The sequence below is a fragment of the Phyllobates terribilis genome, unplaced genomic scaffold, assembly GCF_046119375.1.
Source record: "Phyllobates terribilis strain yellow unplaced genomic scaffold, ASM4611937v1 Scaffold_3__8_contigs__length_932513732, whole genome shotgun sequence".
In the NCBI taxonomy this organism is placed as follows: domain Eukaryota; kingdom Metazoa; phylum Chordata; class Amphibia; order Anura; family Dendrobatidae; genus Phyllobates; species Phyllobates terribilis.
This window is the reverse complement of record NW_027362763.1, coordinates 683,136,364-683,164,361: the sequence shown is the minus strand read 5'-3', so window position 1 is coordinate 683,164,361 and position 27,998 is coordinate 683,136,364. Positions and strand designations below refer to the sequence as shown.

At 46.9% G+C, this 27,998-nt stretch overlaps 1 protein-coding gene across 1 annotated transcript; it reads right to left on the bottom strand.

Moving 5' to 3' along the window:
* On the bottom strand, positions 1 to 27,046 carry LIN9 (lin-9 DREAM MuvB core complex component). The gene is made up of 15 exons (XM_073671840.1): positions 26,776 to 27,046; positions 19,279 to 19,311; positions 17,338 to 17,426; positions 16,957 to 17,061; positions 14,980 to 15,113; positions 14,671 to 14,796; positions 12,364 to 12,521; positions 11,879 to 12,012; positions 11,154 to 11,273; positions 10,644 to 10,745; positions 10,317 to 10,397; positions 9,748 to 9,873; positions 5,596 to 5,775; positions 5,404 to 5,501; positions 1 to 2,111 (listed from the first exon to the last, which is right to left on the bottom strand). Exons 1-15 carry the CDS (start codon positions 26,870 to 26,872, stop codon positions 2,006 to 2,008), a joined length of 1,689 nt encoding a protein of 562 aa, XP_073527941.1. The 5' UTR covers positions 26,873 to 27,046; the 3' UTR covers positions 1 to 2,005.
* Positions 27,047 to 27,998: the final 952 nt, after the last annotated feature.

The window sequence follows — 27,998 nt, the reverse complement described above, 5'->3', positions numbered from 1 at the left end:
TTGTGACTCTCCAACCATACACTGCTTTATTATAATAAAAAACCTTTCATAATAGACCACACATACACATTACATATCCATCCTCTGGAAAGAAAGCATACACGGTACACCAGAAATCTTAGAATATTTTTTTTCTTTTTAAACTATACAAGCGCCTGAGAGTTCGGACCCTGCGGCGTCTCTGCTCTGTACAATACCATAAAATACTTCATTATTTGTGGGCTCTAAAATATTGGGGAACACTTTACCTACATCTAGTTCTTAAAACAAATGTGAAATGTTTCGTCGTTCACCCAGATACCCGAGTCTCTACAATATAAACATCTGGGGGCTCTGCCATGTTCCGGATATCGGCTATATGCCAAATGATAAGTCACATCCATGGGGAGGGGGTACACCGGGCAATGTGAGGCGACCTCCGACAGACCCCACATGGGTGGGTGACATCTGACAACACACGTTTGGGGTCAGGGATATTAAAATGAACAGTCTAACATTGAGAAGAACTTTACGTAACTTTGGAGGAACTCTGCACAAGTTATTCAGCCATTTCTTAAAGGGGATCTCAAACTTTTTTTTTGTGTTATGCTTAATGAAGTCGTGCGCGACCAAAAAGACATGACTAAATATCTCTGTCAAAGCCCCTCCGCACTGAAGTAACACTTTGGTTTCCCATTAATAAAGCTTAAAGTGGAGCCCCATCTTGGATTATCAGATCTGTGCTGATGCGTTTAAGAGTCGGAGCGACAAATTCTCTGCTCCCTTCAAGACACTGGCTGTGATGAATTCTGTCTGCCTGTGGCCACCACCAGAGGGATCTCACCACACGTCTTCAGTAAAGTATTAAGCTCCCCCTGGTGGTGGCCACAAAAACGTCGCTCTTTAATGGAATGGCTGTGTGAAGGGAAGTGGATGTGGAGCTTTAACTCAGACACCGATCAGGACTGAGTAACGTTCCAAGATGGATGGAAACCCTTAAATAAAAACGTATGCAACTGTTGAAGATATCTTGCCATTTCAAGATCCCTACTTGCTGTCAGTGAATGGGAACATTTGTGCAGCAGATGTATTGAGCTTTTATAGGATCGTCTTTACCGGATACCATTGCAGTTCGTAGTCGGCCGCGAGAAGTATTAGGTTTGTACAGATTATTTTTTTCTGTATTGAAACATCCAAAGCAGCAAGCAGAGATCTTGAAAATCGAAGGAACGGAAACTTTTAAACTGAAGGATGATTAAAAAGAGTCTCCATTGACGCTCTCGTACTTGTACCGGCCACAAAATGTCGTTTCTGGAGAAGCGTTTGTTATAGCTATACGTCCCTCTGTTATTCCTCCTGGAACTGTATGATTGAATTGACAAAACTCTGACAGTCTGTATAGACGCAAGCAACTTTGACGAGTGGAAATGGCAATGCCCAGTTGTCATATTACATTTCCAGGAGGATCAATGGAGGGATGGATTTTTTTTATTTTATAAAAACCTGCTCCAGAATGGTCATTTTATGACCAAAACAAGCATTTATTAAAACCGAGATATCAAGAGAGCCAACAGGTCTCCTTAAATTACATAAAAAAAAAAAACAGGAAAACCCCTTTAAGTGAATTCAATGCAGGGGCCCAAAAATAATTTCATGAAAAAGAAAAACAAAATTCTTCTTGCAGGTCTCTAGATTTTTCGGGGGTGTCATCGGGAATCGCTCCTTTAAAAATCCACCGACTTTTCTGCGATGACCAGGACGGAGTGTCGTCTGTGGGGATCTTCTAATCCAAAAATTGGCGCAATTTTTCTTTTCTTTTAATTGTGGCTTGGCAACGCCGACAGACTCCGTAGGACAAAGGAAATAAAGGAGGTGAGGTCCGTAATGCTGGTTCAACTTTTTTTTTTGTGATTTTCTCTTTTTTTCTTTTAATACAAACAAAAGAGTCTATTATCTGCAAATTATAGACAAGTCCGGCTGGAAAGGGGGACGGGACGGGACTGACAAAAAAACGTTGGGCGGATTATCAGTCCCTGTTTGTGTTATTGGCGGAGAAGGCGTGCAGGTTTCCCATCTGACTCAGTCCGCTCTGAATGTGCGCCACGTGGATCTCGACGTTGTTCTGAAAACAGCTGCAAGGAGAGACAAACACATGGGGGGTTTAAGCCTCGGGAATGACTCCGTTCACTGACAGCAAGCATGGATCTTACATAGGGCGAGCCTGACACTACCGACGCGCGTTTGATAGGCGCTCCTCTTACGGTTCTCCAGCGTTCTTCCCGCCACCTCCGATCCCTTCCCAATGCCCACCCCATCACAGGAGATCCCGCAGCGGCCCCCAATATCAGCAGAACCTACATCCTTTTGTAGTCTCTGATGTGGCAGGAGATTAATATCGTCCATCCGCTATCATTTTGGGGGTCCCTACTGTTCCTGTTGAGGCGATATAGATTAGGGGGGGGGGATTTATAAGTTCGATATCAGGGGGAGGTGTGATAAATGCGAAAACATTCCTTCATGCACAGGCCGGGCTTTATGGGGCAGGTGTCGCACTGGTAGATGGTGTCCTTCCTTAGCCCCCGCTTGGAGCACACTCTGCACCTTTTTTGGGACCTTCCTTTCTTTCCAGTCTGGGGAACTTCACAAGGAAAATGTTGCCCCGGTACGACACGGGCAATCTCGCTGGTAGAAGATGTGCTGGCGCCCTGCGATTCCTTGTCTCCAAATATTGGAGAGGTGTGATAAATCCTAAAACATTCCTTCATGCACAGCCCGGGTTTGATGGGGCAGGTATCGCACTGGTAGCTGGTGTCCTTCCTTATCCCGTTTTTGGAGCAGACTCTGCACCTTTTCTGGCTCCTTCCCACCTTTCTAGTTTGGGGAACTTTACTGGGAAAATGTTGCCCCGGCACGATATGGGTGGACTCTATTCCAGAAGATGTGCTCGGGGTCTCCTCTTCGGGGTCACCGAGTAGTAGGTGCCGTATCACTGCCTCTTGAAATTCCAGAAAGGTTCCCTGCTGGCCGCCACATCGGGACAGCACGTAAGCATTATACAGCGCCATCTGTACGATGTGCACCGCCAGCTTCTGGTACCACAACCTCATCTGCAGAGTGGCGCTGAACGGCTCCAGAACTTGATCCGACAGATCGAGCCCTTGCATGTACTTACTGTATTCCTGGACACACACTGGCACGTGGGTCTCGGCATCATGTACTGAGAGGGCTGTGGTGCTGTGCCCGTGTATTGTGGTGAACACAAGGAACTCTCTCTTATCCTTATACCTGACGCACACTACATTGTCGCTGCACAGTACCCTGCTTTCGCCCTTTTTAAGTCTTTGCCCTCTCAGTCCTGCAGGGAGGCCACTCTGATTTGCCCTTACGATGCCACACGCCGCAGTACCTTTGGAAGCCAGGCACTTCAATAAGGGCACGCTGGTATAAAAATGATCCAGGTAGAGGTGGTAGCCATGGTCCAAAAGTGGGTGCACCAAATCCCACACTATTTTACCACCGGTTCCCAAAAAGGGTGGGCACCCTGGGGGTTCAAGTTTGGAGCCTTTCCCTTCATAAATCCTGAAGTTGCAGATGTACCCGGACGTACTCTCGCACAGCTTGTGAATCTTGATGCCATACCTTGCCCTCTCTCGTGGCAGAGCCTGGCAGGAGGGAAGCCCCCGTTTAAAATGCACCAGGGACTCGCCGACCGATATGTGCTTCTCGGGGGTGTAAGTCTCGGCAAACTTGGCACTGAAGTGCTCAATGAGGGGCCGAACTTTAAACAGACAGTCATAACTGGGGTCTTCTCTGGGTGGGCACTGTGCATTGTCGTTATAATGCAGGAACCGGAGTATTGCTTCAAAACGAGTCCTGGACATGGCGGCGTGGAATATGAAGGTGTGGTACAAGAAGTCGGCGCTCCAATTGTCCCTAATAGACGGCTTCTTCCATAGCCCCATTTTCAATATCAGGCCCCAGAATCTCCTCATTTCTACTGCAGTTACGGGGGTCCACCTGTGCGGCTGGGCGTAAATGGACGTGGGGTTGTGGGCGATGAACTGCTGGGCGTACAAGTTTGTCTGGGTCACCATTAACTCAATGAAGCAGTCAGTGAAATAGATCTTGAAGAAGTCTATCTTTCTGAGCCGGGCCGTGCCAAACTTGATCCCCGAGCCACCCGTAAACTCTGGGATCAGAGGCTCGTAAGTGTCAGGAGGGGTGGTCCATGTGGGGTCGCTAGTCTCGGGGGCTGCCTCTTTGGTGGTCTCGGGGCGCCTTCTCGAGGGTTCCGACTCCTCCTCGCCAGATGAGGAAGATGACAGGATGAACGGAGTATCATCCTCGCTCGCTGACTCCGCGTCGGAGGCAAGAAACGCATATGCCTCGTCTGCAGAAAGTGACCTGTGGGACATTTTAATTATATGTATGTTGTGCTTCAAACATGTGAAAAATTTGTACAAAAAAGAAAAAAAAATACGAAAAATTGGAAAAAGTTAGTTTGGTAAAAAAAAAAAAAAAAAGCACGAGTAAACTTCTTGTGTACTTCTCTAAGGCTAAAGAACCAAACAAAGCTGGCACTGAAGGCAGATTGCGGGTCAAAAAAAAAAAAAAGTGACGTGACATAAAAGAATGGATGGTGGGCAACAAGGGATATTAATAGGGACACGATTTGGCACAAAAAAAAAAATTACTAAAATTTTCAGCCAACATGACACTTTGCTCTGCTTCAACACAAAGTTACGGGTGGGCGATGAAAGGGAAGACGGGTGGGCGATGAAAGGGAAGACGGGTGGGCGATGAAAGGGAAGACGGGTGGGCGATGAAAGGGAAGACGGGTGGGCGATGAAAGGGAAGACGGGTGTCTGACGTCAGCGTGGGCTGTGATTAGTCACTGACTAATTGGAGTCACCATCAAAATCGGACCACAGCAAATGGTCTCTGGGTAAACTGGTAATGGACAGTCAGACTGATCTCTAGACCAGTGACATGACAGTGCAGTCACAAAATTCAGGGGCAGACTATTTCACTGGCTTATGTTAACCATCTCCTTGCTGTGACTTAATTGTACATCGCAGGATGAGAAGGGGTTAAGAAGGCTGTAAACACCCGAACGAGCGTGTCTCCATCACTTGCTTGCTACGAGGGCACAGAAAACCCCACGTCCGAGTGGCGAATGAACAAACAAGTTTGCAGGTGCCGCAGACTCGAGTGGGTATCACTTTGTGCAAAGTACATGTGCAGACCAACTTCTCAGGGTTAGAAAAAGTCACACTGGTTGGACCCCACTAATCAAAAAACAATAACATTCATGGAAACTTAACGTTTTTTTTTTTTTTGTGCCAAAAAAATGAGCAAAATCAAGATAGGGGTTTGTGAGAAAAAAAAAAGCAATGTGGCTTTCCACGTTATCCCACCACTTACCCGATATTAGAAGGGTTTATTGAATTCTTGATGTCATTAATTGAATCTGTTAAAGACTTGAACTCAAAAGAGTTCAGGTCTCCTCCTTCTGCGAGGCACTGCAAGAGAAAGGAGGACACGCGGGTTACAGGGTCCTGTAGAGACCAAGTGCGGCCCTCAAGCTATGAGGAGGCTTCCTCGGGGGCCTCGTACTTTTATCTGGAGGAGGATAGCTGTGAGCCGGGATATCAGCTCCGTCAGGCTCTCGCTCTGCACACACGGCTGCCCGCTGGACGTATTTGCTTGACGGACCATCTCCTGGGCCTCCTCCTCGCAGCGCCGCCTCATGTCGGTCGGCTGGTTCGCTGGCTGAAGCCCCTGATCTTGAGCAACCTGTGCAAAAAATAATAAAAAAAAGATTAACTACCTGTAAACAAAAGCATCAGCTTAACACCACAATAAAAGACAGGAGCTTGGATGTTTAATATCACAGAGGCAGCAAAATCAAAGAATGGACCTTGTGGGAGCAGCAGCGATGGCCGCTACATCAATACCAAACATTTAACGTTTTTTTTTTTCTCCTTCACTTAAAAAAACAACTTTATATTAAGACAAAAAAAAATTGTGTTGCCGTCTTCTGAGCCCTGTAGTTTTTTTATTTTTCCATAAATTGACTTTTTATTTAATGTGGCCAGCTGATTATTTTTATTGGTATCATTAGGGGCTACACATGATGTTTGGATTGCTTTTTATTGCATTTTTTAAAAAAAAAATTTTAAAAGGAGGTGCGGCAAACAAAACACAACAATTCTGGAGTTTAATTTTTTATTTTCACACAGAATTTACAGTATGGATTAAATTATTTAATATTTTGAAAATGGGACTTTCCGAATGTGGCGATAAGGGATGTATTATATTTTTTATATTTTACATTTCTTTATGTTTGTATTGGGAAAAAGGAAGGGGGTTGAATAAAACTTAAATTTTTTTATTTTTTTTGAATACTTTTTTTTCCCCCAGTCCCTTTTGCTGTTGAGGCGGGTGCTGGCTGTAAAATGCGACTGTCGCTACATACACCTACACCTGACATAGCAAGTACTGCTACGTCCTATTTCAGGAAAAGGTTAAACCTCCCATCACAAAGCTTAGGCCAGGGATAACCGTATTGGATTTCCCCAGAATGTTCCGTAAAATTCACCTCTGTGCCATAAACAAATACCTGATCTGTTATAGCATTATTAGGTTATGTTCACACGAGGCTTTTTTTTTTCTGATGAAAAATGCAGGATATGGCCAGAGGACCAGTGTAAATAATGCACTTTTTGATGCTAAGGCATTTTGACCAAAACGGTGAAAAACTAGTAAAAACACTAAAAAAATTACATGAAGAAAAAAAAAAAAAAAAAAAAAACATTGTGTAAATGAGATTTTAGAAAATTCATTTGCTTTGCGCTCACTTTTTTTCCACTTGAAAACAAAAATACAACAAAAATGCTCCTAAATGAGCTCAGTGCCTACGATCAGACGAATGCGGCAACTCACAAGATAAGAGGATACAAGCAAGGCAGCGCAGGGGGTACAAAAAAATAAAGGGAAACAAAGGTCGTATTCTGGTCACCGCTTCATCACATGCTAAATTCATTAACTTTTTTTTTTTTTAGATGCATTAAGTTAATTGTCTGAACTGTGAAAACCTCTGACAAATCAAACCCTGACTACAGTAAACTGCAAATGAATGAGTATGGAAACGGAGGGGGAAACGGAGGGGGAAACGGAGGGGGAAACGGAGGGGGAAACGGAGGGGGAAACGGAGGGGGAAACGGAGGGGGAAACGGAGGGGGAAACGGAGGGGGAAACGGAGGGGGAAACGGAGGGGCGAACAGAGGGGCGAACAGAGGGGCGAACGGAGGGGCGAACGGAGGGGCGAACGGAGGGGCGAACGGAGGGGCGAACGGAGGGGCGAACGGAGGGGCGAACGGAGGGGCGAACGGAGGGGCGAACGGAGGGGCGAACGGAGGGGCGAACGGAGGGGCGAACGGAGGGGCGAACGGAGGGGCGAACGGAGGGGCGAACGGAGGGGCGAACGGAGGGGCGAACGGAGGGGCGAACGGAGGGGCGAACGGAGGGGCGAACGGAGGGGCGAACGGAGGGGCGAACGGAGGGGCGAACGGAGGGGCGAACGGAGGGGCGAACGGAGGGGCGAACGGAGGGGCGAACGGAGGGGCGAACGGAGGGGCGAACGGAGGGGCGAACGGAGGGGCGAACAGAGGGGCGAACGGAGGGGCGAACGGAGGGGCGAACGGAGGGGCGAACGGAGGGGCGAACAGAGGAGGGTAAGTGATAAGATAGAAAATCAAAGAAATAAGAATAGTAAATAATGCACTGAAAGCAAAGAGTATAGAAATCAGGGGGCTAGAAATACCTAATAAAATCAGAAAACCTACAAAAAAAATTGTTATACAGCCAAATAAGTGTTATTAATATAAATAATCTTTTATGGATACGTGGGTCAGGACAGGTTAAAAAATAGGTGTATCACACAAGGGGTGACAAACAGCAGGAGGAGATAAAAAATGTGTATGTATGTGATAGAGATTAGATAGACAGACAGTGGGGGAAATAAGTATTTGATCCCTTGCTGTTTTTGTAACTTTGCCCACTGACAAAGACATGAACAGTCTATAATTTTAACGGTAGGTTAATTTTAACATTTAGAAATAGAATATCACCAAAACAAAAATCAAGAAAATCACATTGTATAAATTAGATTATGTTTTTTGCATTTTGCAGTGAGAAATAAGTATTTGATCCCCTACAAAATATTATGAGTTCTGGCTGCTACAGACCAGTTAGACTCATAATCAACTCGTTACCTGCATTAAAGACAGCTGTCTTACATAGTCACCTGTATAAAAGACTCCTGTCCACAGACTCAATTAATCAGTCAGACTCTAACCTCTACAACATGGGCAAGACCAAAGAGCTTTCTAAGGATGTCAGGGACAAGATATATAGACCTGCACAAAGCTGGAATGGGCTACAAAACCATAAGTAAGACGCTGGGTGAGAAGGAGACAACTGTTGGTGCAATAGTAAGAAAATGGAAGAAATTAATAATGACTGTCAATCTGGGGCACCATGCAAAATCTCACCTCGTGGGGTATCCTTGATCATGAGGAAGGTGAGAGATTGGCCTAAAACTACACGGGGGAACTTGTTAATGATCTCCAGGCAGCTGGGACCACAGTCACCAAGCAAACCATTGGTAACACATTACGCTTTAAAGGTTAAAAATCCTGCAGTGCCCACAAGGTCCCCCTGCTCAAGAAGGCACATGTGCAGGCCCTTCTGAAGTTTGCCAATGAACACCTGGATGATTATGTGAGTTATTGGGAGAAGGTGCTGTGGTCAGATGAGACAAAAATTGAGCTCTTTGGCATTAACTCAACTCGCCTTGTTTAGAGGATGAAGGACGAGTATAACCCTAAGAACATCGTCCCAAAGGTGAAGCATGGTGGGGGAAACATACTTTGGGGGTGCTTTTCTGCAAAGGAGACATGACAACTGCACCGTACTGAAGGGAAGATGGATGGGGTCATGTATAGCGAGATTTTGGCCAACAACCTCCTTCCCTCAGTAAGAGCATTGAAGAATGGTCATGGCTGGGTCTTCCAGCAAGACAATGACCCAAAACATACAGCCAAGGCAACAAAGGAGTGGCTCAAAAAGAAGCACAGTAAGATCATGGAGTGGCCTAGCCAGTCTCCAGACCTTAATACCATAGAAAACTTATGGAGGGACTTGAAGCTCCGAGTTGCCAAGGGACAGCCTCAAAATCTTAATGATTTAGAGATGAACTGCAAAGAGGAGTGGACCAAAACTCCTCCTGACATGTGCGCAACCCTCATCATCAACTACAAACAACGTCTGACTGCTGTGCTGCCAACAAGGGTCTGACCACCAAGTATTAAGTGTTGTTTGCCAGAAGCATCAAATACTTATTTCTCACTGCAAAATGCAAAAACAATTATCTAATTTATACAATGTGATTTTCTTGATTTTTTTTGGATATTCTATCTCTCAATGTTAAAATTAACCTACCCTTAAAATTATAGACTGTTCCTGTCTTTGTCGGTGGGCAAATTTACAAAAACAGCAAGGGATCAAACAATTATTTCCCCCACTGTATATCTATCTATCTATATCACACACATTTCCCCCTACTTTTTAAACCTGCCCTGAATCATGTATTAATAAATGATTTATATTCCTTGTTTGGTTTTGCACCAATTTTGCAGGTTTTCTAAATTGCAAATAAAAATGTAAACTATTCCCAAGCCCCAGCAAAGACAGAGGGTTTGTCACCTCGTAGCAATGCTGCTGGACTTTATGAAGAACTTTATTAAGATCCTTGTTGAGCTGTTCCAGTTCCAGCACGGTGGTGGCGTATCGCCTCTGGAACTCAATGCCGATCGGTGCAGAGTAGGATTTCTATAAAAGAGAGATTCTAAAAGGGGGAAAACTACAATAACAACAAAAAATGATGCACAAGTTACAGAAAATATAGAGTTGGAGCCATCATTCACCCACACACTCTCAGAGAGCCGACCATATATTATTAATTCTCTATGCCAATTCCTAAAGGACCTCATCATTAATGGACGGTCAGTGACCGGTCGGCTGACTTTAGTCCACCCTTTAAAATGATAAATCGCAGATTTTTTTTCTGCTGTGATCGGTGGTCGGGTCTTCTAACCATTATTCGGCCAGAATAACTATTCAGCAGACTGTACAACAATGGACGGTATCTGCACATGTAAAACTTATGTTTGGTGGCTCCAAAAACACACACAAAAAGTGCAGCATTCAAGTAGGACATCCGGTATAAGGCCTCCATATATAAATGGATAAAATAATAAAAGTATGAGTCTCACCAGCTTTTCAGCTTCTGTATTCATGTCTTTTAGCTTTTTGATTTGCTCTTTTTTGACCATCAGGATCTTCGATAATCGGGTCTGTAAAAGAAAAAAAAAAAAAAAGATAGGAATTACGTAACAGAAAACTAAATATATTCGATAAAGGAAAACCATTATTAAAAGTGGTTATTCCCAACTCAGTAAGTGATGTTGTATCCCAAAGAAAAGCCAGCACTTATGGGAAAGAGCTGCAGCATCGGGAATATTGCTTCTACCGCTGTGGACACTACTATATGTTTTTGCTGGACATAAGAAAATCAGTGGGGTTAAGACTTTTCCACTTACCACTTGAACAAGGAATTCAACAGGGAATCCGCCTATAGTGTCATTGTCTGAACCAGAAGATTTCGTTTTCCAAGATGATTGTGCCAACAAAGGATCCATGTCCTTTAACAAGTAATAAAATAAAAGTACAGAAAAGTTCTTATTTTTTTCATAATAAAAATATGGAAGTGAACATGGGTTGTAAGAAAAAATCCCTCCGAAAAAAACAAATGACCCCCACAAAAGCACAACTTTTTTGGTTTTTTGGTTGCGACTGGTATTGAAACTCCGTTGCATTGAAGCAGACCACCAGAGGCAGCCGGGCCGCCGCCAGCCAAACCGCCAGAGGCAGCCGGGCCGCCGCCAGAGGCAGCCGGGCCGCCGCCAGCCAAACCGCCAGAGGCAGCCGGGCCGCCGCCAGCCAAACCGCCAGAGGCAGCCGGGCCGCCGCCAGCCAAACCGCCAGAGGCAGCCGGGCCATAACAAGTGTACGCCAGAAGCAATGCAACTTAAGATGGTTATGGTTCTCACCAGGATGGGTGACTGCACATGAGGCGGATGATGTAACCGTGGAGGAGTCATGTACATTCGGGAAGGCCGCTGTTTTTGACCGAAGGCAGCAATGGGCATAGTCTCATGGGGCTCATTACTCTGTAAAAGAAAGCAAAATCCAACATCAGCTTTGGCTACAGGCGCCACGTGTGATACATGTACTTACTTGTGATGGTAAAAGAGTAGAGTGTATGGAGCTGTGGTGCTCTGGCCGCTGCCAGCGCTGGTGACAGCTGATCAGTGCAAGTGTCAGACAACAACCGATCTGATATTGATTTGCTAACAAAGATGGTGAAAACCCTTTCAGGAAAATTCTGATAGTTCAGAAACCAATCGCCCAGAATCTGCCCGAAAGTGATGTGATTTGGATCAGAGACTTCAAGTATATTGGACAATTATGAACCCAAGTCAGACACGTACAGCTGAGCGAACATGGCGTCTGAGCACTTAGTCTACGTTATACATCGGGAGCTTTTTCTCAATGTTCCCATAGCCCCACATTTACCCAATGGAGGCCAAAAAGTGAGTAAACCCCCTTTTTTTGCTGCATAGTAAAGTCCTAAAGACTGCACTTTCCAGCGACCAAACATTTATCACCTATCCTGTAGCGAGGCAATAAAACCCCTGTAAGGTTCGCCCTGTATAAGGAAGATGAATGGACGGTTATACAAATACAAGACATCACAAGGAGCCATCACACTCACCAGGACTTCATAATCTGGGATGGTGTGAGTGCCGAGGCCATTTCTATCGAAGGTGACCCTGTAGGTAGAATTCTGGGTATCGACAGCGTCTATCTGGCCAGTGAACAAGCCATCATGCATGCCGCGCAGCCGGGCTGTGGCGAAGCAGAGACATTTACTAGTGGATTAAGAGCCTTCTACGTCCATGTAAAATCACGTTACCAGCGGCATAAAAAGAGTTTTGATATTTATTCTATGGCTTTAATACTTAGCAAGTGTATTAGATGTAAATGTGAAAGAGCATTTTAGTGAATTTGAAAACCATCTTGGGGAAAAAAAAAACGTAGGAACATTGTCTGTAAATGTCCCCCCTCCACACAGACGCCACGTCACATTACCCCCATGTATGTAACTCACCGACAGAGGAGGAAAACAATGCACATACACAGCCAGCCCCTGCTTCTGAGCCACCGCACAAAGGCAAAGCCCCGAATAATTATCCCTACCTGTAACTTTTGTTCCTATAACCAAGGAAAGAGGGATTTCATCTGGGAGGTCTTTAAATTGTGAAACATCGGCAACCTTCCTCTGCTGCAACAGCCGGATCTTCTGCCGCTTCTGCTCCAGAGCCGATCTCTCCTCCTCAAAGAACGCAGCAGAACATCTACAGATACAGAATATAGATATCACCCACCGACAGCCAGACATCGCATGCCAGAGTGAGAAGAATCACCATAACTTCTACCCTACATACAGGAATAATCCCAATGTAATAGTCAAGTACACTACTATAATACTGCCCCCTATGTACAAGAATATAACTACTATAATACTGCCCCCTATGTACAAGAATATAACTACTATAATACTCCTCCCTATGTACAAGAATATAACTACTATAATGCTGCTCCCTATGTACAAGAATATAACTACTATAATACTGCCCCATGTACAAGAATATAACTACTATGATACTGCCCCCTATGTACAAGAATATAACTACTATAATACTACCACTATGTACAAGAATATAACTACTATAATACTGCCCCCTATGTACAAGAATATAACTACTATAATACTGCCCCTATGTACAAGAATATAACTACTATAATACTGCCCCCTATGTACAAGAATATAACTACTATAATACTACCACTATGTACAAGAATATAACTACTATAATACTGCCCCCTATGTACAAGAATATAACTACTATAATACTACCACTATGTACAAGAATATAACTACTATAATACTGCCCCCTATGTACAAGAATATAACTACTATAATACTGCCCCTATATACAAGAATATAACTACTATAATACTGCTCCTATGTACAAGAATATAACTACTATAATACTGCCCCCTATGTACAAGAATATAACTACTATAATACTGCTCCTATGTACAAGAATATAACTACTATAATACTGCCTCCTATGTACAAGAATATAACTACTATAATACTGCCTCCTATGTACAAGAATATAACTACTATAATACTGCCCCCTATGTACAAGAATATAACTACTATAATACTGCCCCCTATGTACAAGAATATAACTACTATAATACTGCCCCCTATGTACAAGAATATAACTACTATAATACTGCCCCCTATGTACAAGAATATAACTACTATAATACTGCCCCCTATGTACAAGAATATAACTACTATAATACTACCACTATGTACAAGAATATAACTACTATAATACTGCTCCTATGTACAAGAATATAACTACTATAATACTGCCCTCTATGTACAAGAATATAACTACTATAATACTGCCCCTATATACAAGAATATACAACTACTATAATACAGCTCCTATGTACAAGGATAAAACTACTATAATACTGCTCCTATGTACAAGAATATAACTACTATAATACTGCCCCTATGTACAAGGATATAACTACTATAATACTGCCTCCTATGTACAAGATTATAACTACTATAATACTGCCCCCTATGTACAAGAATATAACTACTATAATACTGCCCCCTATGTACAAGAATATAACTACTATAATACTGCTCCTATGTACAAGAATATAACTACTATAATACAGCTCCTATGTACAAGGATATAACTACTATAATACTGCTCCTATGTACAAGAATATAACTACTATAATACAGCTCCTATGTACAAGGATATAACTACTATAATACTGCTCCCTATGTACAAGAATATAACTACTATAATACTGCCCCCTATGTACAAGAATATAACTACTATAATACTGCTCCTATGTACAAGAATATAACTACTATAAAACTGCTCCTATGTACAAGAATATAACTACTATAAAACTGCTCCTATGTACAAGAATATAACGACTATAATACTGCTCCTATGTACAAGAATATAACTACTATAAAACTGCTCCTATGTACAAGAATATAACGACTATAATACTCAAACACAATGGCTACAGTTTGGCTCATTGTATAAGCCAGATACAGTTAAAGCCAAGCACATGATTACGTCACACCCAGCATCCGTGCTCTAACTCTCCTCATTCATTAGGAAAGCAGTGGATGCTGGGTTTGACGTGCGGGGTAACCCCGGCCACAGCCCAGCATCAGCCCAGCATCCACCACGGGGAGTGCGTCACTGATGTCAAGCCTCACTAGTCGTGACATCAGCGGAAGGAAGAGCCGGCTTCAGCCGGCGGTCAGGGGATGTCTGTGAGCGGCCACCAATAGCGCCAACTAAAGGTATTTACAAAAACACTTATCGGCACAGGGTAAATACATTGGGGTCATTGTAAAAAGTAGTGGACAACGTCTTAAATTACCTTCGGGGTTTCCCCATCAGTCGTCGAATTTTTCCCCATTCCACTCTGGTTAGTTTTCTTGTCTTAAGATTTGGAAAAGATTCTTTTAGGCAAACACAGAAATCATTATCACCTTCAAAAAGAGGCCTGAAAGAAAAAAGAAAGAGAGAAAAATAAATCAGACTTTAGTTGTATTTCTCATTCTGTCCTGAAGAAGAGCGACAATAATCTACCTATGGACACGCATTGCACCCGGGAGATGATTGTAGTGGCTGCGAGTGATAAAAAGTCACAGTAGAATAGTGACAACAAGTTTTTGCTGGTACTCACTTGTCGATATTAGAATAAAACCACTCGTATATACACCATTTATGCGCCTTGGGAAGTTTTAATAGATTGCGGAGCCTGTAGCCTATTTTCTGTGATGCTTTTTTCACTGGTGTGGTCGTGATGGTTGTAAACTTCTGTAACAAATAAAGTCACATTCAGTAAAATAAAAAAACAAACCAAAAACATCACTATGGTACTACGATCAAATCTTCATGGCGGGCCGCCTCCTGCTTGACTGACAGCAAAAGGCCCGTCAGTCAATCAAGCAGGAGGCGGGGAATAGAGCTGGAGTGACAAAGTCTTTAGATATACCATAATTTGTCAGCCTCATTTGGAAGCCAACACTGATTTCTCAGTAACAGAGGAATGGACTGGCCATGTAAAGGTGTTGCTGGGCTGGTCTCCGAAAGAGCTACATGCACACAAGTTAGTTTAAGGGGTGAATTCCTGCTGATAGTTTCCCTTTAAAAAGATGTGTGTGACCCATAGGGTGTGTTCACAGTTTTTTCAGGAATTTTGGAGCAGAAATTCTCCAACACTCATCACTGAAAAGAGATTGCAATGATATTCCGATTTTAGAGCAAAAAAATCTTAGTTTGTATGTTCTCCCCTTGTTTGCGTGGGTTTCCTCCCACACTCCAAAGACATACTGATAGGGACTGTAGATTATGAGCCCCAATGGGGACAGCGACGAGTATGTCTGTAAAGCGCTGTGGAATATGTTGGAGCTATATAAAAATAAAGATTATTATTAATCCAATAATATACCGCCAACTAGTGGTGCTTGTCATAACAAACAAATGCTCAAAAGGAATCCTTTTTAATAACTTCACTAGGATCTTAAGTTTACATATTTTTATAAGGTTACATAAAAAGTGGAATAAGATAAGTACAAGTAAGATGCCGCCAAAATGTTAGATGTTTGGTAGAAAGGGAAATAAAGTGCATAGAAAATCAATACTGGTATATGAATCTTATTAACCTATAAAGTGCAAACAGATACATTCCCAATGGAGTTCATCCCATGTGATGTGCAGCATCAGCATGTATCATATCTACCACATACATCCAGGCATGTTGACTACCGCTTTTCAGTACTGGTCAGCCACGTTCTGCATCCCCCTTCTTCAGAAGTGGCCCACGCAAAACGCGCGTCAGAGGGATTCAGAACGTGGCCGACCAGTACTGAACAGCACCACCTCACAGTCTTTTTTTCTTTTTAATGCTTTTAGGTGTTATGTATCAATAAAATTTGTTGCATTTTGTTAAACTGATTGTCTCCGTATTTGATAGGATGGTTCAGTTTTTTGGTCAGTGCTTTGTTTATTTCTTTTTTCTTGTATGGGAAAATTGTTATTATTGCAAAATTTCTCATATCCATTACAATGTCAAGTATTTTCACAGATCCATACTTTTAGATGTGATTTTCATCTTTGGGTTGGATCAAAATCAGACATAAAAAAAAAATAAAGCAAAAAAAAAAAAAAAAAACCCAGACGTCAACAGCCCCACAGATAATGGTTATGGGTTATATCTGTGAAAAACCTAACAGACGTCTACATGAGGCCTTAAAAGCAGAGTGTGCAAACGCTCATGAAACCAATTTGCAAAAATTATTTTTAACCCAAAATACATGCATTTAGGTGGGAAAAAATGCCCCCAGGTAGAGTCCGTATCTTTTTTTTAAAGCTATGATCACAATGTGCAGCTTTAAGCACAGCGCAGTAGTACCGATCCCGGCAAAGTGGTGATGGAAGCTGGAGCCGCTGTAGGGAAAATGTAGTATCACATGGTGGTCAGCCAGATACATGACCGTCCTTGTAAAATAAGAGGGTCTTGTAGAGGAAGAGAGGAGTCCTCATTGCATATGGGGGTCTTCATATTACAACCCCTTTAAGGTGTCCTGCTTTGGGACTTTCAGCACATAGAATACAGACTGTGCTGAACACAAGGGATCAATGTGTGAATGCGAGTTACCTGCGGCGTCAGCGCTGTTTTCTGGTTCCTTTTTGGTGATCTGGTGTTTATCTGCCGATCTTCTTCGTCGCTTATGAGTCTGCTCCTTTTAGAGCTCCGGGGGGTCTACAGAAAGGACATCACGTCAGGCATGACAGCAGGAGAAGGCAGAAGTTTTGGGGGGGGGGATCCTTCCAGAAGGGGTCTTTTCAGGCAATCTCACCCTTCAGCCTAGCATCAGGCCGTTATAAATTCTAGTGCCCACCATTAAAGGGTTAATCTGACTACTGACAACTATACTCCGATTGGATGTTACAGGCCGGAAGAGTTATTATTATTATTTTTTTTTTAGAATAAATGGAGGTCCAAACTTTTTCCTCTTGCCGGAGCTCCGCTACTCACCAGCTCAGTGACCGGGCTGTTCCCACCTTTCCAGCTCAGGGTTTTTTGAGGCGAGAACTTTTCATTCCATGTATTGGATAAACTTCCTTCTGTATAAAAACCAAGAAGAGCTGGTCTACGACGTGCAAACCAGCAGCAATACCGCCCATACTTTATAGTGAAGCTCTGCTTTTTTTTTTTTTTTTTTTTTTTTTAACCATTACTTCTCAGATTAGGTTCACACTTGGTGGATACATAGGATTTGGAAAATCCACAGTGAATCACATGAAATTAAAACTTTAAAGGTGACTCAGTGGTGAACCAGAGTCACGTGCCCTAAATACTCAGTATCAGTTGAGGATTTAAAGGCTGGACCCCAATCAACTCAGAGTGTGGGCATCTCCGAGTTATGTGCCATAGATTCAGGAGATGTAAAAAAAACCCTTTAATGATAGGAAAGCCTAATTTAATGTTTGTTAAAGGGGTTATCCAGGCATAAGCTGCCATCGATGGTCGTGAGACAACTACCTGCTGGGCCGTCCAAAGCTGAGTAAGTGTCTCACACACATCCCATTAACTAGCACAGGACCAGTGGCAACGTGCCGACCCCTGGAGCGTACGGAGGGATATGACAGACTCGCACTAATGAGCGTGTGGTGGGCCGGAGAGCATATCTACAAAACCCCTTTAACTACTGGAAATTCTTTTATGCAGAGACTTTTTTTTTTTGCAACCATTTTTTGCCGGCGTCCGCGCCCCACCAGCCAGCCCTCCTGCCCACCGGCCCGCACCCCACCAGCCCTCCTGCCCACCGGCCCGCACCCCACCAGCCAGCCTACCGGCCCACGTCCGCGCCCCACCAGCCCGCACCCTACAAGCCAGCCCGCGCCCCACCAGCCAGCCCGCCGGCCCGCGTCCCACCAGCCAGCCTGCCGGCCCGCGTCCCACCAGCCAGCCTGCCGGCCCGCGTCCCACCAGCCAGCCCTCCTGCCCACCGGCCCGCACCCCACCAGCCAGCCTGCCGGCCCGCGCCCCACCAGCCAGCCCTCGTGCCCACCGGCCCGCACCCCACCAGCCAGCCCTCATGCCCACCGGCCCGCGCCCCACCAGCCAGCCCTCGTGTCCACCGGCGCGCGCCCCACCAGCCAGCCCTCGTGCCCACCGGCCCGCACCTGACCAGCCAGCCTGCCGGCCCGTGTCCGCGCCCCACCAGCCAGCCCTCGAGTCCACCGGCCCGCACCCCACCAGCCAGCGCGCGTGTCCACTGGCCCGCACCCCACCAGCCAGCCCGCCGGCCCGTGTCCACGCCTCACCAGCCAGCCCTCCTGCCCACCGGCCCGCACCCCCACCAGCCAGCCCGCCCGCCCTCCCTCCCTCCCTCACCAGCCAGCCCTCCTGCCCACCGGCCCGCACCCCCACCAGCCAGCCCGCCCGCCCTCCCTCCCTCACCAGCCAGCCCTCCTGCCCGCCCTCACCAGCCAGCCCTCCTGCCCACCCCCCCACCAGTCAGCCCTCCTGCCCACCGGCCCGCGTCCCACCAGCCAGCCCTCCTGCCCACCGGCCCGCGTCCCACCAGCCAGCCCTCCTGCCCACCGGCCCGCGTCCCACCAGCCAGCCCTCCTGCCCACCGGCCCGCGTCCCACCAGCCAGCCCTCCTGCCCACCGGCCCGCGTCCCACCAGCCAGCCCTCCTGCCCACACCCCCACCAGCCAGCCCCTGCACTCCTCTGATGCTCCAGAGTCAGAGAGGTCTTTGTTTGCAGCATCAGACAGCCCACAGTTCAGGCCATAAGCTCAGCCATAGCACTGGCCCGAACTGTCAATCTTCAGGATCGCAGGAAGCCTGGAGGAAGTGCACTTCTGACAACTGAAACTTGAGACAGACTCTTACACCACGTGAAATATCTGCATGTCTTTGCCCCTTTTGTGACTACAAAGCATATTGGGGTAAGGAGAATCTTACCTTTCAGACTGACGAGCGCCTTCGCTGAAGAATCTATGGAGACAAAAATATGAAGCAATGAGTGTAAACGCCCGGAGCACACAGGACGGTGAGCGAATCATACGTGGGGTATAACCCTTCGAATATCACTATGACAGATAATAATGGCACTGACTTGTTAGAAACACAACAGGTGCAGGCATGAAGTACAATAGAAAGAATAAGACGATGCAGCCTTAAAGACACTAACGAAAGGAGAGAAGTGGCACCAAGACACCCAGGACGCCGCTAATGTCCCAGTGAAACAATAAGATTGGAAAGGGAGAATCAGGATCTCTTCTCCTCCCCGACATCATCATCATGAGGGTCCCATTTCCATAAGAAAGTCACCCAGCCTATCTACCTTTGCACCAATATAGTGGATACTGCAGATGTCAAAATTGATGCAGAATCTGAGACGACATCTCCGTTCGCGCCTAAAGCTAAATTCTGGAAGTCCCATGTTATCAGGGTGCAGTGCATTGTGGGAGCTCAGGTGATGCGTTTATGGCCGGTATAACCATGCACACAAGATTACTGAGGGCAGATTTTGGTTTGGTGCATTGATTAGGGATAATACCAGATCATGACCTTCCTTATGGTATTTTAGCGGTCGCTGATCCATCCTCCCTACCACGTGCAAGTCTGCCAGGCGATGGCGGATCCTGGAGAACCTTAAGGGGCCCCATTCATCAACTAGTTCTCATGTGAATTCTGGAGTAAAACTGTTTGACATGTCGACTCACTCCAGTCCTTCAGCGCTCTACTCGATCCGTTACACAGCTGAGTTTAATTAAAGACGTGTTCACATTGCATCTTTTTCTGTTTTTTTTTTTTTGTTTTTGCGCGAACAAGAAAAAAAAAAATACACAATAAAAAGAACATTCATTTCAGTTTCTTTTAAACACTTTAGACTTTTAAAAGACCATATTTTATAACCATAAAAAAAAATACTGACATATTGTGCAAAAGTTTTAGGCAGGTGTTGAAAAAATGCTGCAGAGTAAGAACGCATCACAAAATAGAAGGGTTAATAGTTCATTATTATCAATTAACAAAATGTTAATTAAGTGAATGAACAAAAGAGAAATTTAAGTTCCATCAATATTTGGTGACCGCCTTTCTCCATCACTTGTCCACAGTTTATGAAGGAGCTCGGCAGGACGATCCTCCAAACATCTTGGAGAAAGGCCCCCAGATCTTCTGTGTATGAGGCTTGTGCGGATCCTTCATGTGATCCCAGACAGGCTGGATGATGTGAGATCAGGGATCTGTGGCGCCAGGTCATCACTTCCACGACTCCTTGTTCTTCTCTACACGGGAGATCGTACCAGGGCTGTGGAGTCAGAGTAGTGGAGTCGGTATAAAATGGACCGACTCCTAAAATATATAATAAATTGGGTACAGTAGTTCAATGCAGTTTGTGGGGAATAGTTTTTCAAGAATTTGGGAAAGTTATGAAATGTCCTATAAATGTCTGTCCTATTCCTGATCGAAGGGTCTAGACTTTTAGCTGAGATGAATCTGGGCTACAGTACATTTATCACTCACACATGAGCCGTGTATGAGGGAGTCGGAGTCGTAGAGCCGGAGGTTTGGCTTACAGACTCCACAGCCCTGGATCGTACTCCGTGATATTGGCTGGATGTTGAGGGGTCATTGTCCTGCTGCAGAGGAAATTTCAAGCAAAACTACTCCTCCCTGATGGTATTATATGATGGGTAAGTATCTGCCTGGATTTATCAGCCTTGAAAACACCAAGAAATGGGTAACATTGAAGACCGTAGACGCAGTCGTCGGACAAGGAAACTTAGTGCAGTGAATGAAAGACACCATGTTACTTCTGTTCGAAATCAGAAGATGTCCAGCAGTGCTATCAACTCAGGACTGGCAGCCACCAGTGGGATCTACCACACCATCTACTGTTCACAGAAGTCTGGCCAGAAACTGTCTTCATGGAAGAATTGCAGCCAAAAAACGTCAGAGCTTCCACAAGGAAAAAAAGGCCAAGCGCGAAAATATAGGAACTGGGGCGTAGAAAATGACAGCAGGAGCTGATGATGGACTGAGGAGTCACAATGTGAAATACCGTATTTTTCGGACTATAAGACGCACTTTTTTTCCTCCAAAATTTTATTTTATTGTATGGCCGTATGGTGGTGGGTGTGGTGGAGCGGCAGCGGGGGATCACGGGGGCACAGGAGGCAGCAGCCGCCTGCTGCAGCCTAGTTGTGCCCGCTACTAAAGAAAATGAATATTCCCTGCTCTCCACGCCCAGATCGGGTGCCACGCATACCAGGATGGGGGAATAAAGGGGTGCCACGCATACCAGGATGGGGGAATAAAGGGGTGCCACGCATACCAGGATGGGGGAATAAAGGGGTGCCACGCATACCAGGATGGGGGAATAAAGGGGTGCCACGCATACCAGGATGGGGGGAATAAAGGGGTGCCACGCATACCAGGATGGGGGGAATAAAGGGGTGCCACGCATACCAGGATGGGGGGAATAAAGGGGTGCCACGCATACCAGGATGGGGGGAATAAAGGGGTGCCACGCATACCAGGATGGGGGGAATAAAGGGGTGCCACGCATACCAGGATGGGGGGAATAAAGGGGTGCCACGCATACCAGGATGGGGGGGATAAAGGGGTGCCATGCATACCAGGATGGGGGGATAAAGGGGTGCCATGCATACCAGGATATGGGGGATAAAGGGGTGCCATGCATACCAGGATATGGGGGATAAAGGGGTGCCATGCATACCAGGATGGGGGATAAAGGGGTGCCATGCATACCAGGATGGGGGATAAAGGGGTGCCATGCATACCAGGATGGGGGATAAAGGGGTGCCATGCATACCAGGATGGGGGATAAAGGGGTGCCATGCATACCAGGATGGGGGATAAAGGGGTGCCATGCATACCAGGATGGGGGATAAAGGGGTGCCATGCATACCAGGATGGGGGATAAAGGGGTGCCATGCATACCAGGATGGGGGATAAAGGGGTGCCATGCATACCAGGATGGGGGATAAAGGGGTGCCATGCATACCAGGATGGGGGATAAAGGGGTGCCATGCATACCAGGATGGGGGATAAAGGGGTGCCATGCATACCAGGATGAGGGATAAAGGGGTGCCATGCATACCAGGATGGGATGAGGGCCACTTATACCAGGAAGGAGGATATTAACAGAATTGGGAACATTACCCCAATACCAGTGTCAGCAGCAGATCCCCTCCCCCATAAGAGGGCATCATGACCACATTTTTTGCTTAATTTTTTTTTCCTATTTTCCTCCTTTAAAACCTAGGGGCTTCTTATGGTCCGATGCGTCTTATAGTCCGAAAAATACAGTATTTGGCTGTAACAGAAGGAAGCAGCACAATAATGAGGGTCTGCAGGAGCAGTGATGCAAGCAGGAGGGACCTACAACTTTGTGGCTGGATTTCAGCAAATGGAATTGCATTTTTTTCCCGGATTAACGGTGTCCTCAATGCTCAGAAATACAGTCCGTTATCATCAGGGAGGTGTCTGATTGGCTCCAAACTTATTCTGCAGCCGGACAGCGACCCCATACATCGAAGGTCATTCAGAACGAGGAATCCTGATCTCACATCATCCCATGAAGGATCTGCACAAGCATCAAACACAGAAGATCTGGGGTCAGGTCTCCAAGATGTTTGGAACAATCTCCTGTCAAGGTCCTTCAAAAACAATGTGCAATTACCAAGAAGAAGTGATGGAGGAGACGGGCGGTCACCAGATACTGATGGGGGGGGGCGGTGAGAGGGGTTTACATTTCTCTCTTGTTGCTTCACTTAATAGTTTGTTTTTAGCAATTAAATTGCAAATTCATTTTTTCAAAGCTTTTAAACCATTATTTCCACAAGTGCCCAAAACATCTGCACCATATTGTATGTACCAGCAAAACCACACAGAAAAGAGCTTTACTGAATTATTAAGCACAACACTTAATAATAAGCCTTGTGATCAGCACTATTCACATCGATGTTACCATCCTAACAGTGGCTGACTTTAATAGGGGCGGTCACTTGTATTTGGGGCTGACTTCTGGGATGCCCGTTTTGGAGACCGCAAAGCAATCGCCAAGATAAAATTTCCCCATGAATAATTGTCATAGACGACGTATAATATGGATGAAGGACAGAATGGAGCACAGGAACGAGACACCATGAAAGAGAACAGCAGGGAAGAGAAGAGGAGGAGGCTCATCAGCCTGGACCAGCGCATCCTCCTGGTGCTGAAAGGACAGCGACAGAATAAACCAACAACTGACCCAAGAACGAGTGCACTAAAATATGTCACCAGACCCGGCTAAATATGCAGCCCCCCGATATCCATGTGTCGGCCCCATTGCTCTGTGCCCCCGCCTCTACTCACCCAAACAAAAAACGGCTACAGACAGCAACAAGTGCTGACAATGACAGCCCCCCCTGATCCTGCCCGAAGAGGGATATTTTAGGTTCAGCAGATGGGAGTGGAGGCCCATTCATACTGGGCGAGGGGAACAGCTGAGGAAGAGGTGAGTGACACCATGCAGACCCCAAGATAAACATCTCAGCCCCCTGTGGCAACACTGACAGCTACAAAGGCTGCGGCTGCACACTACAACTCCCACCATCCAAACTTCTGTTGACCGTGCACGATGCAATGATTCTTTCACCCATTTCTGAGCTCATCGCTGTGGAATATGCAGGCGCTATACCTAAATCACTGCAGCAGCGTCGGGTGCTGAGACAGCGGTTACAACAGGGTCCATTGCGCCCACAAAAGGACACGGCATAAATCTGCAACGCACAGCACAAAGTAATAATATTTATTTTTATATAGCGCCAACATATTCCGCAGCACTTTATAGACATCATCATCGCTGTCCCCATTGGGGCTCACAATCTACATTCTCTATCATTATGTCTTTGGAGTGTGGGAGGAAAAAGGAAAACCCAGAGGAAACCCACACAAACAAGGGAAGAACATACAAACTCCTTGCAGATGTTGTCCTTAGTGGGATTTGAACCCAGGACCCCAGTGCAGCAAGGCTGCAGTACTAACCACTGAGTCACCGTGCTGCCCAGTAGCTACACTTCTATAATATACACACGCCATATACACTGGGCCCCTAGGACAGTCCATAACCCGGATGTCCCTTCTGATTTACACTGCAGCACATCCTTGGGATGCAATCAGAACTCCAGACTACTCCACACACTGATGTTGGAAAGACAAGTTGGGTAACCTGAAACAGGGGTGATAAATGATCTTTGGTGCCAGTTATAAGCGGGCACAGCCCCCTCGAGAATATCCTTATATGATAAAAGCCAGCGGCTCTGCAATTCCTCTTCATTCATAATTGTGTATACAGGTCCTATGAAGGACAATGTGTCACCATGGTTACAGACCATAAACAAGTCCTGTGTGCAGTCAGATTAATAATCCCTTGTGCACAGCTAAGGGGAGACTGGTCCTGGGAGGGAGCACCTGCGGATTTATCATCTCTTCAGTGACTAACGCATAGGTGCGGTATTAATTTACAGAACAAGTACAGGGGGCTCTGTCGACGCTAATCTGAGAGCAGCATGATGTAGAAACAGAGCCCCCCTCAATTTGATTGTGACATTACCATGGTAGCCAGGGGGCCTACTGAAGACCCCCATGTGTGCACATCTGTGAAGCCTGTGGCACTTGCTCCATAGGAGATCAGTAATGGTTGCAACAGAACTCGTCACCAGCAGAACGCCCTCCAGTCAGCTAGCTGCAGCCGGGGAGCAGATTGATATAAGGATCGTGGTAAAACATTCAGCCTAATCTGGGATTTAATCCTCTGCTCTCCTGGGATTTTGGGCCCAGTGGGCGGTCCTATCAGTGATTGACGGCTGTCTCTCAGCACAGTTACACATACAGAGCTAGCAGTCACTGATTGGAATAAACAAGAAAAAAGAAAAGAAGGGGGGTGGGGATTTTCAAAATAAAATCTAAAAACAGGATAACATTTTTTACAAAAGGCAGAACCACTGTTTTTCGTCACTTTGCCTTGCAAAAAAAGTGACAAAAAAAAAAAACATAGAAAATCATACAGAGCCCAAAATAGTGGTAATAAAAACTACAGTTCATACTGCAAAAAAAACAAAATAATTCCCCGGAAAATAGAAGCATTACTCTTGGGGGACAGAGATGGGTCCGAGTCCAGGGGGCCACACACCCTGACCAGGTCCTTACATATGAGCCCCCGTAACTCTGTAGGACAGCGAGGGGCCGCAACCCACCGGAGCCAGACCAGGTCAGCAGGGGGCCGCAACTCCCCAGAGCCAGACCAGGTCCTTACATATGAAGCCCCCATCACTCTGTAGGGAGCGGGGGGCCACACACCCCCAGAGCCAGACCAGGTCCTTACATATGAAGCCCCCATCACACTGTAGGACAGCGGGGGGCCGCACACCCTGGAGCCAGACCAGGTCCTTACATATGAAGCCTCCATCACACTGTAGGACAGCGAGGGGCCGCACACCCTGGAGCCAGACCAGGTCCTTACATATGAAGCCCCCATCACACTGTAGGACAGCGGGGGGGCCGCACACCCTGGAGCCAGACCAGGTCCTTATATATGAGCCCCCATCACTCTGTAGGACAGCGGGGGGCTGCACACCCTGGAGCCGGACCAGGTCCTTACATATGAGGCCCAAATTATTCTGTAGGACAGCGGGGGCCGCACACCCTGGAGTTGGACCGGGTCCTTACATATGAAGCCCCTATTATTCTGTAGGACAGAAGGGGGCCGCACACCCCTGCAGCCGGACCAAGTCCTTACATATGAAGTACCTATTATTCTGTAGGACAGCGGGGGGGGGGGGGGGGGGGGGGTCGTCACACACCCCAGGAGCCAGACCAGGTCCTTACATATGAAGCCCATATTATTCTGTAGGACAGCGGTGGCCACACACACTGGAGTAGGACCGGGTCCTTACATATGAAGCCCCTATTATTCTGTAGGACAGCGGGGGGCCGCACACCCCAGGAGCCGGACCAGGTCCTTACATATGAGGTACCTATTATTCTGTAAGACAGCGGGGGGCCACACACCCCAGGAGCCGGACCAAGTCCTTACATATGAGGCCCCCATTACTCTGTAGGTCACTGGGGGGGCCACACATCCTAGAGCCGGACCAGGTCCCTACATATGAAGCCCCCATTATTCTGTAGGACAGCGATGGGCACAGACAAGACGCCCCCATATGACACACTGAGGCTTTGGTCGGGGTTTGGGGGCCAGGACCCCAGGCTGCTCCCCTCCACCTACTGTTCCTGGCCGCAGCGCCCCCTGCTGCTGGGAGCTGTAGTCGCTCAGGTGACAGACACGGCAGCTCCGCAGGGGCCCGGGGTTCTCAGTGACAGGAGCCGGCTCCTTCCCCTCCCGGGCGGTGGCGGCTGCAGCTCCGGCTTCTCCCTCCGTCTTACCCTCCGCATCCGCCAGGTCCGGGCCCTGCACGTCACTGTCGTCCTCCCCCTCAGCTCCGGTGGCCGCCGCGGCCCGGGCTGCCTTTATCCGCTTCATGTTGCCGAGTCACGGGCAGGACGAGCCTCCGTTGGGTTTGAACTCCCCTCTCTGCGCCGCCATTCGCGATCCCGCTCGCGTTGCTGGGCGAGAACGTGACGTCACCACTGAACACACGACGCGGCGGACGTGCGCGTCCATGTGCGACCGCCGGGGGCGCGCGGGCAGGGGCGGGGATACGCATGCGCGGCTGATGCAGGAGGAGGCGGATCAAGAGCTTGATGAGTCCGGGAGATTCCTGCAGCGTCCGGAGGCGGCGCTTTCATAGAGCAGCAGCTATCGCCCGGGGGCAGAGCTCGGGGTAATCACTCAGTGTCTGCGGCATACAGGACTGGACAGAGATTTACTGTAAATGTCACCAATCAGGGATTTGTTTCCAGGACATTGTGCAGCGTAAAGCGAGTAACATGGATCGTACAGGTCGTTACATCACGGCCATATATTCACCTATCAGACTTTATGGCACTGGCCTGATAGAGGCCACACCCACTGGACTCCTTACATCGGCCCGCCCACCAGACTCCGCACATCGGCCCCGCCTACTGGACTCCTTACATCGGCCCGCCCGCCAGACTCCTCACATCGGCCCCGCCCCCAGACTCCGCAGATCTCTGCACCACACGTCATTGGGCGTTGCTCGATCTCTATGAATCGGACTTGATTTGTCAGCAGATCCCACAGGCGATCGATCGGATGGAGATCTGGAGACGAGTCGTCACCTTCACCTCAGGCCGTTCTCTGCTTGTAGTGCAGCCCCCACCATGGCAGCGCCTCTGTGGTTAGATAGGCACCAGCTGACATTGCCTGGCCCACAGCCCCCGCAGGCTCGTCTTCTTTCCCCAAGTGACGTCCATAGGATGTAGGTGGTCATAAGAGCAGAACGCCGCCGCTACCGGCTGCACAATGGTCCAGTGCTGATGCTCACTTGCTTAATGCAGGGGACTTTCAGCAGTGGACAGGGGTCAGCATGGGCCCTGACTCATCCACAGCAAGCTGCGATGCTCTGCGTGTCCCGGCTCCTTTCTATCACAGCTGTGATGCTCTGCCTGTCCCGGCTCCTGTCACAGCTGCGATGCTCTGGGGGTCCTGGCTCCTATCACAGCTGCGATGCTCTGCGTGATCTGAC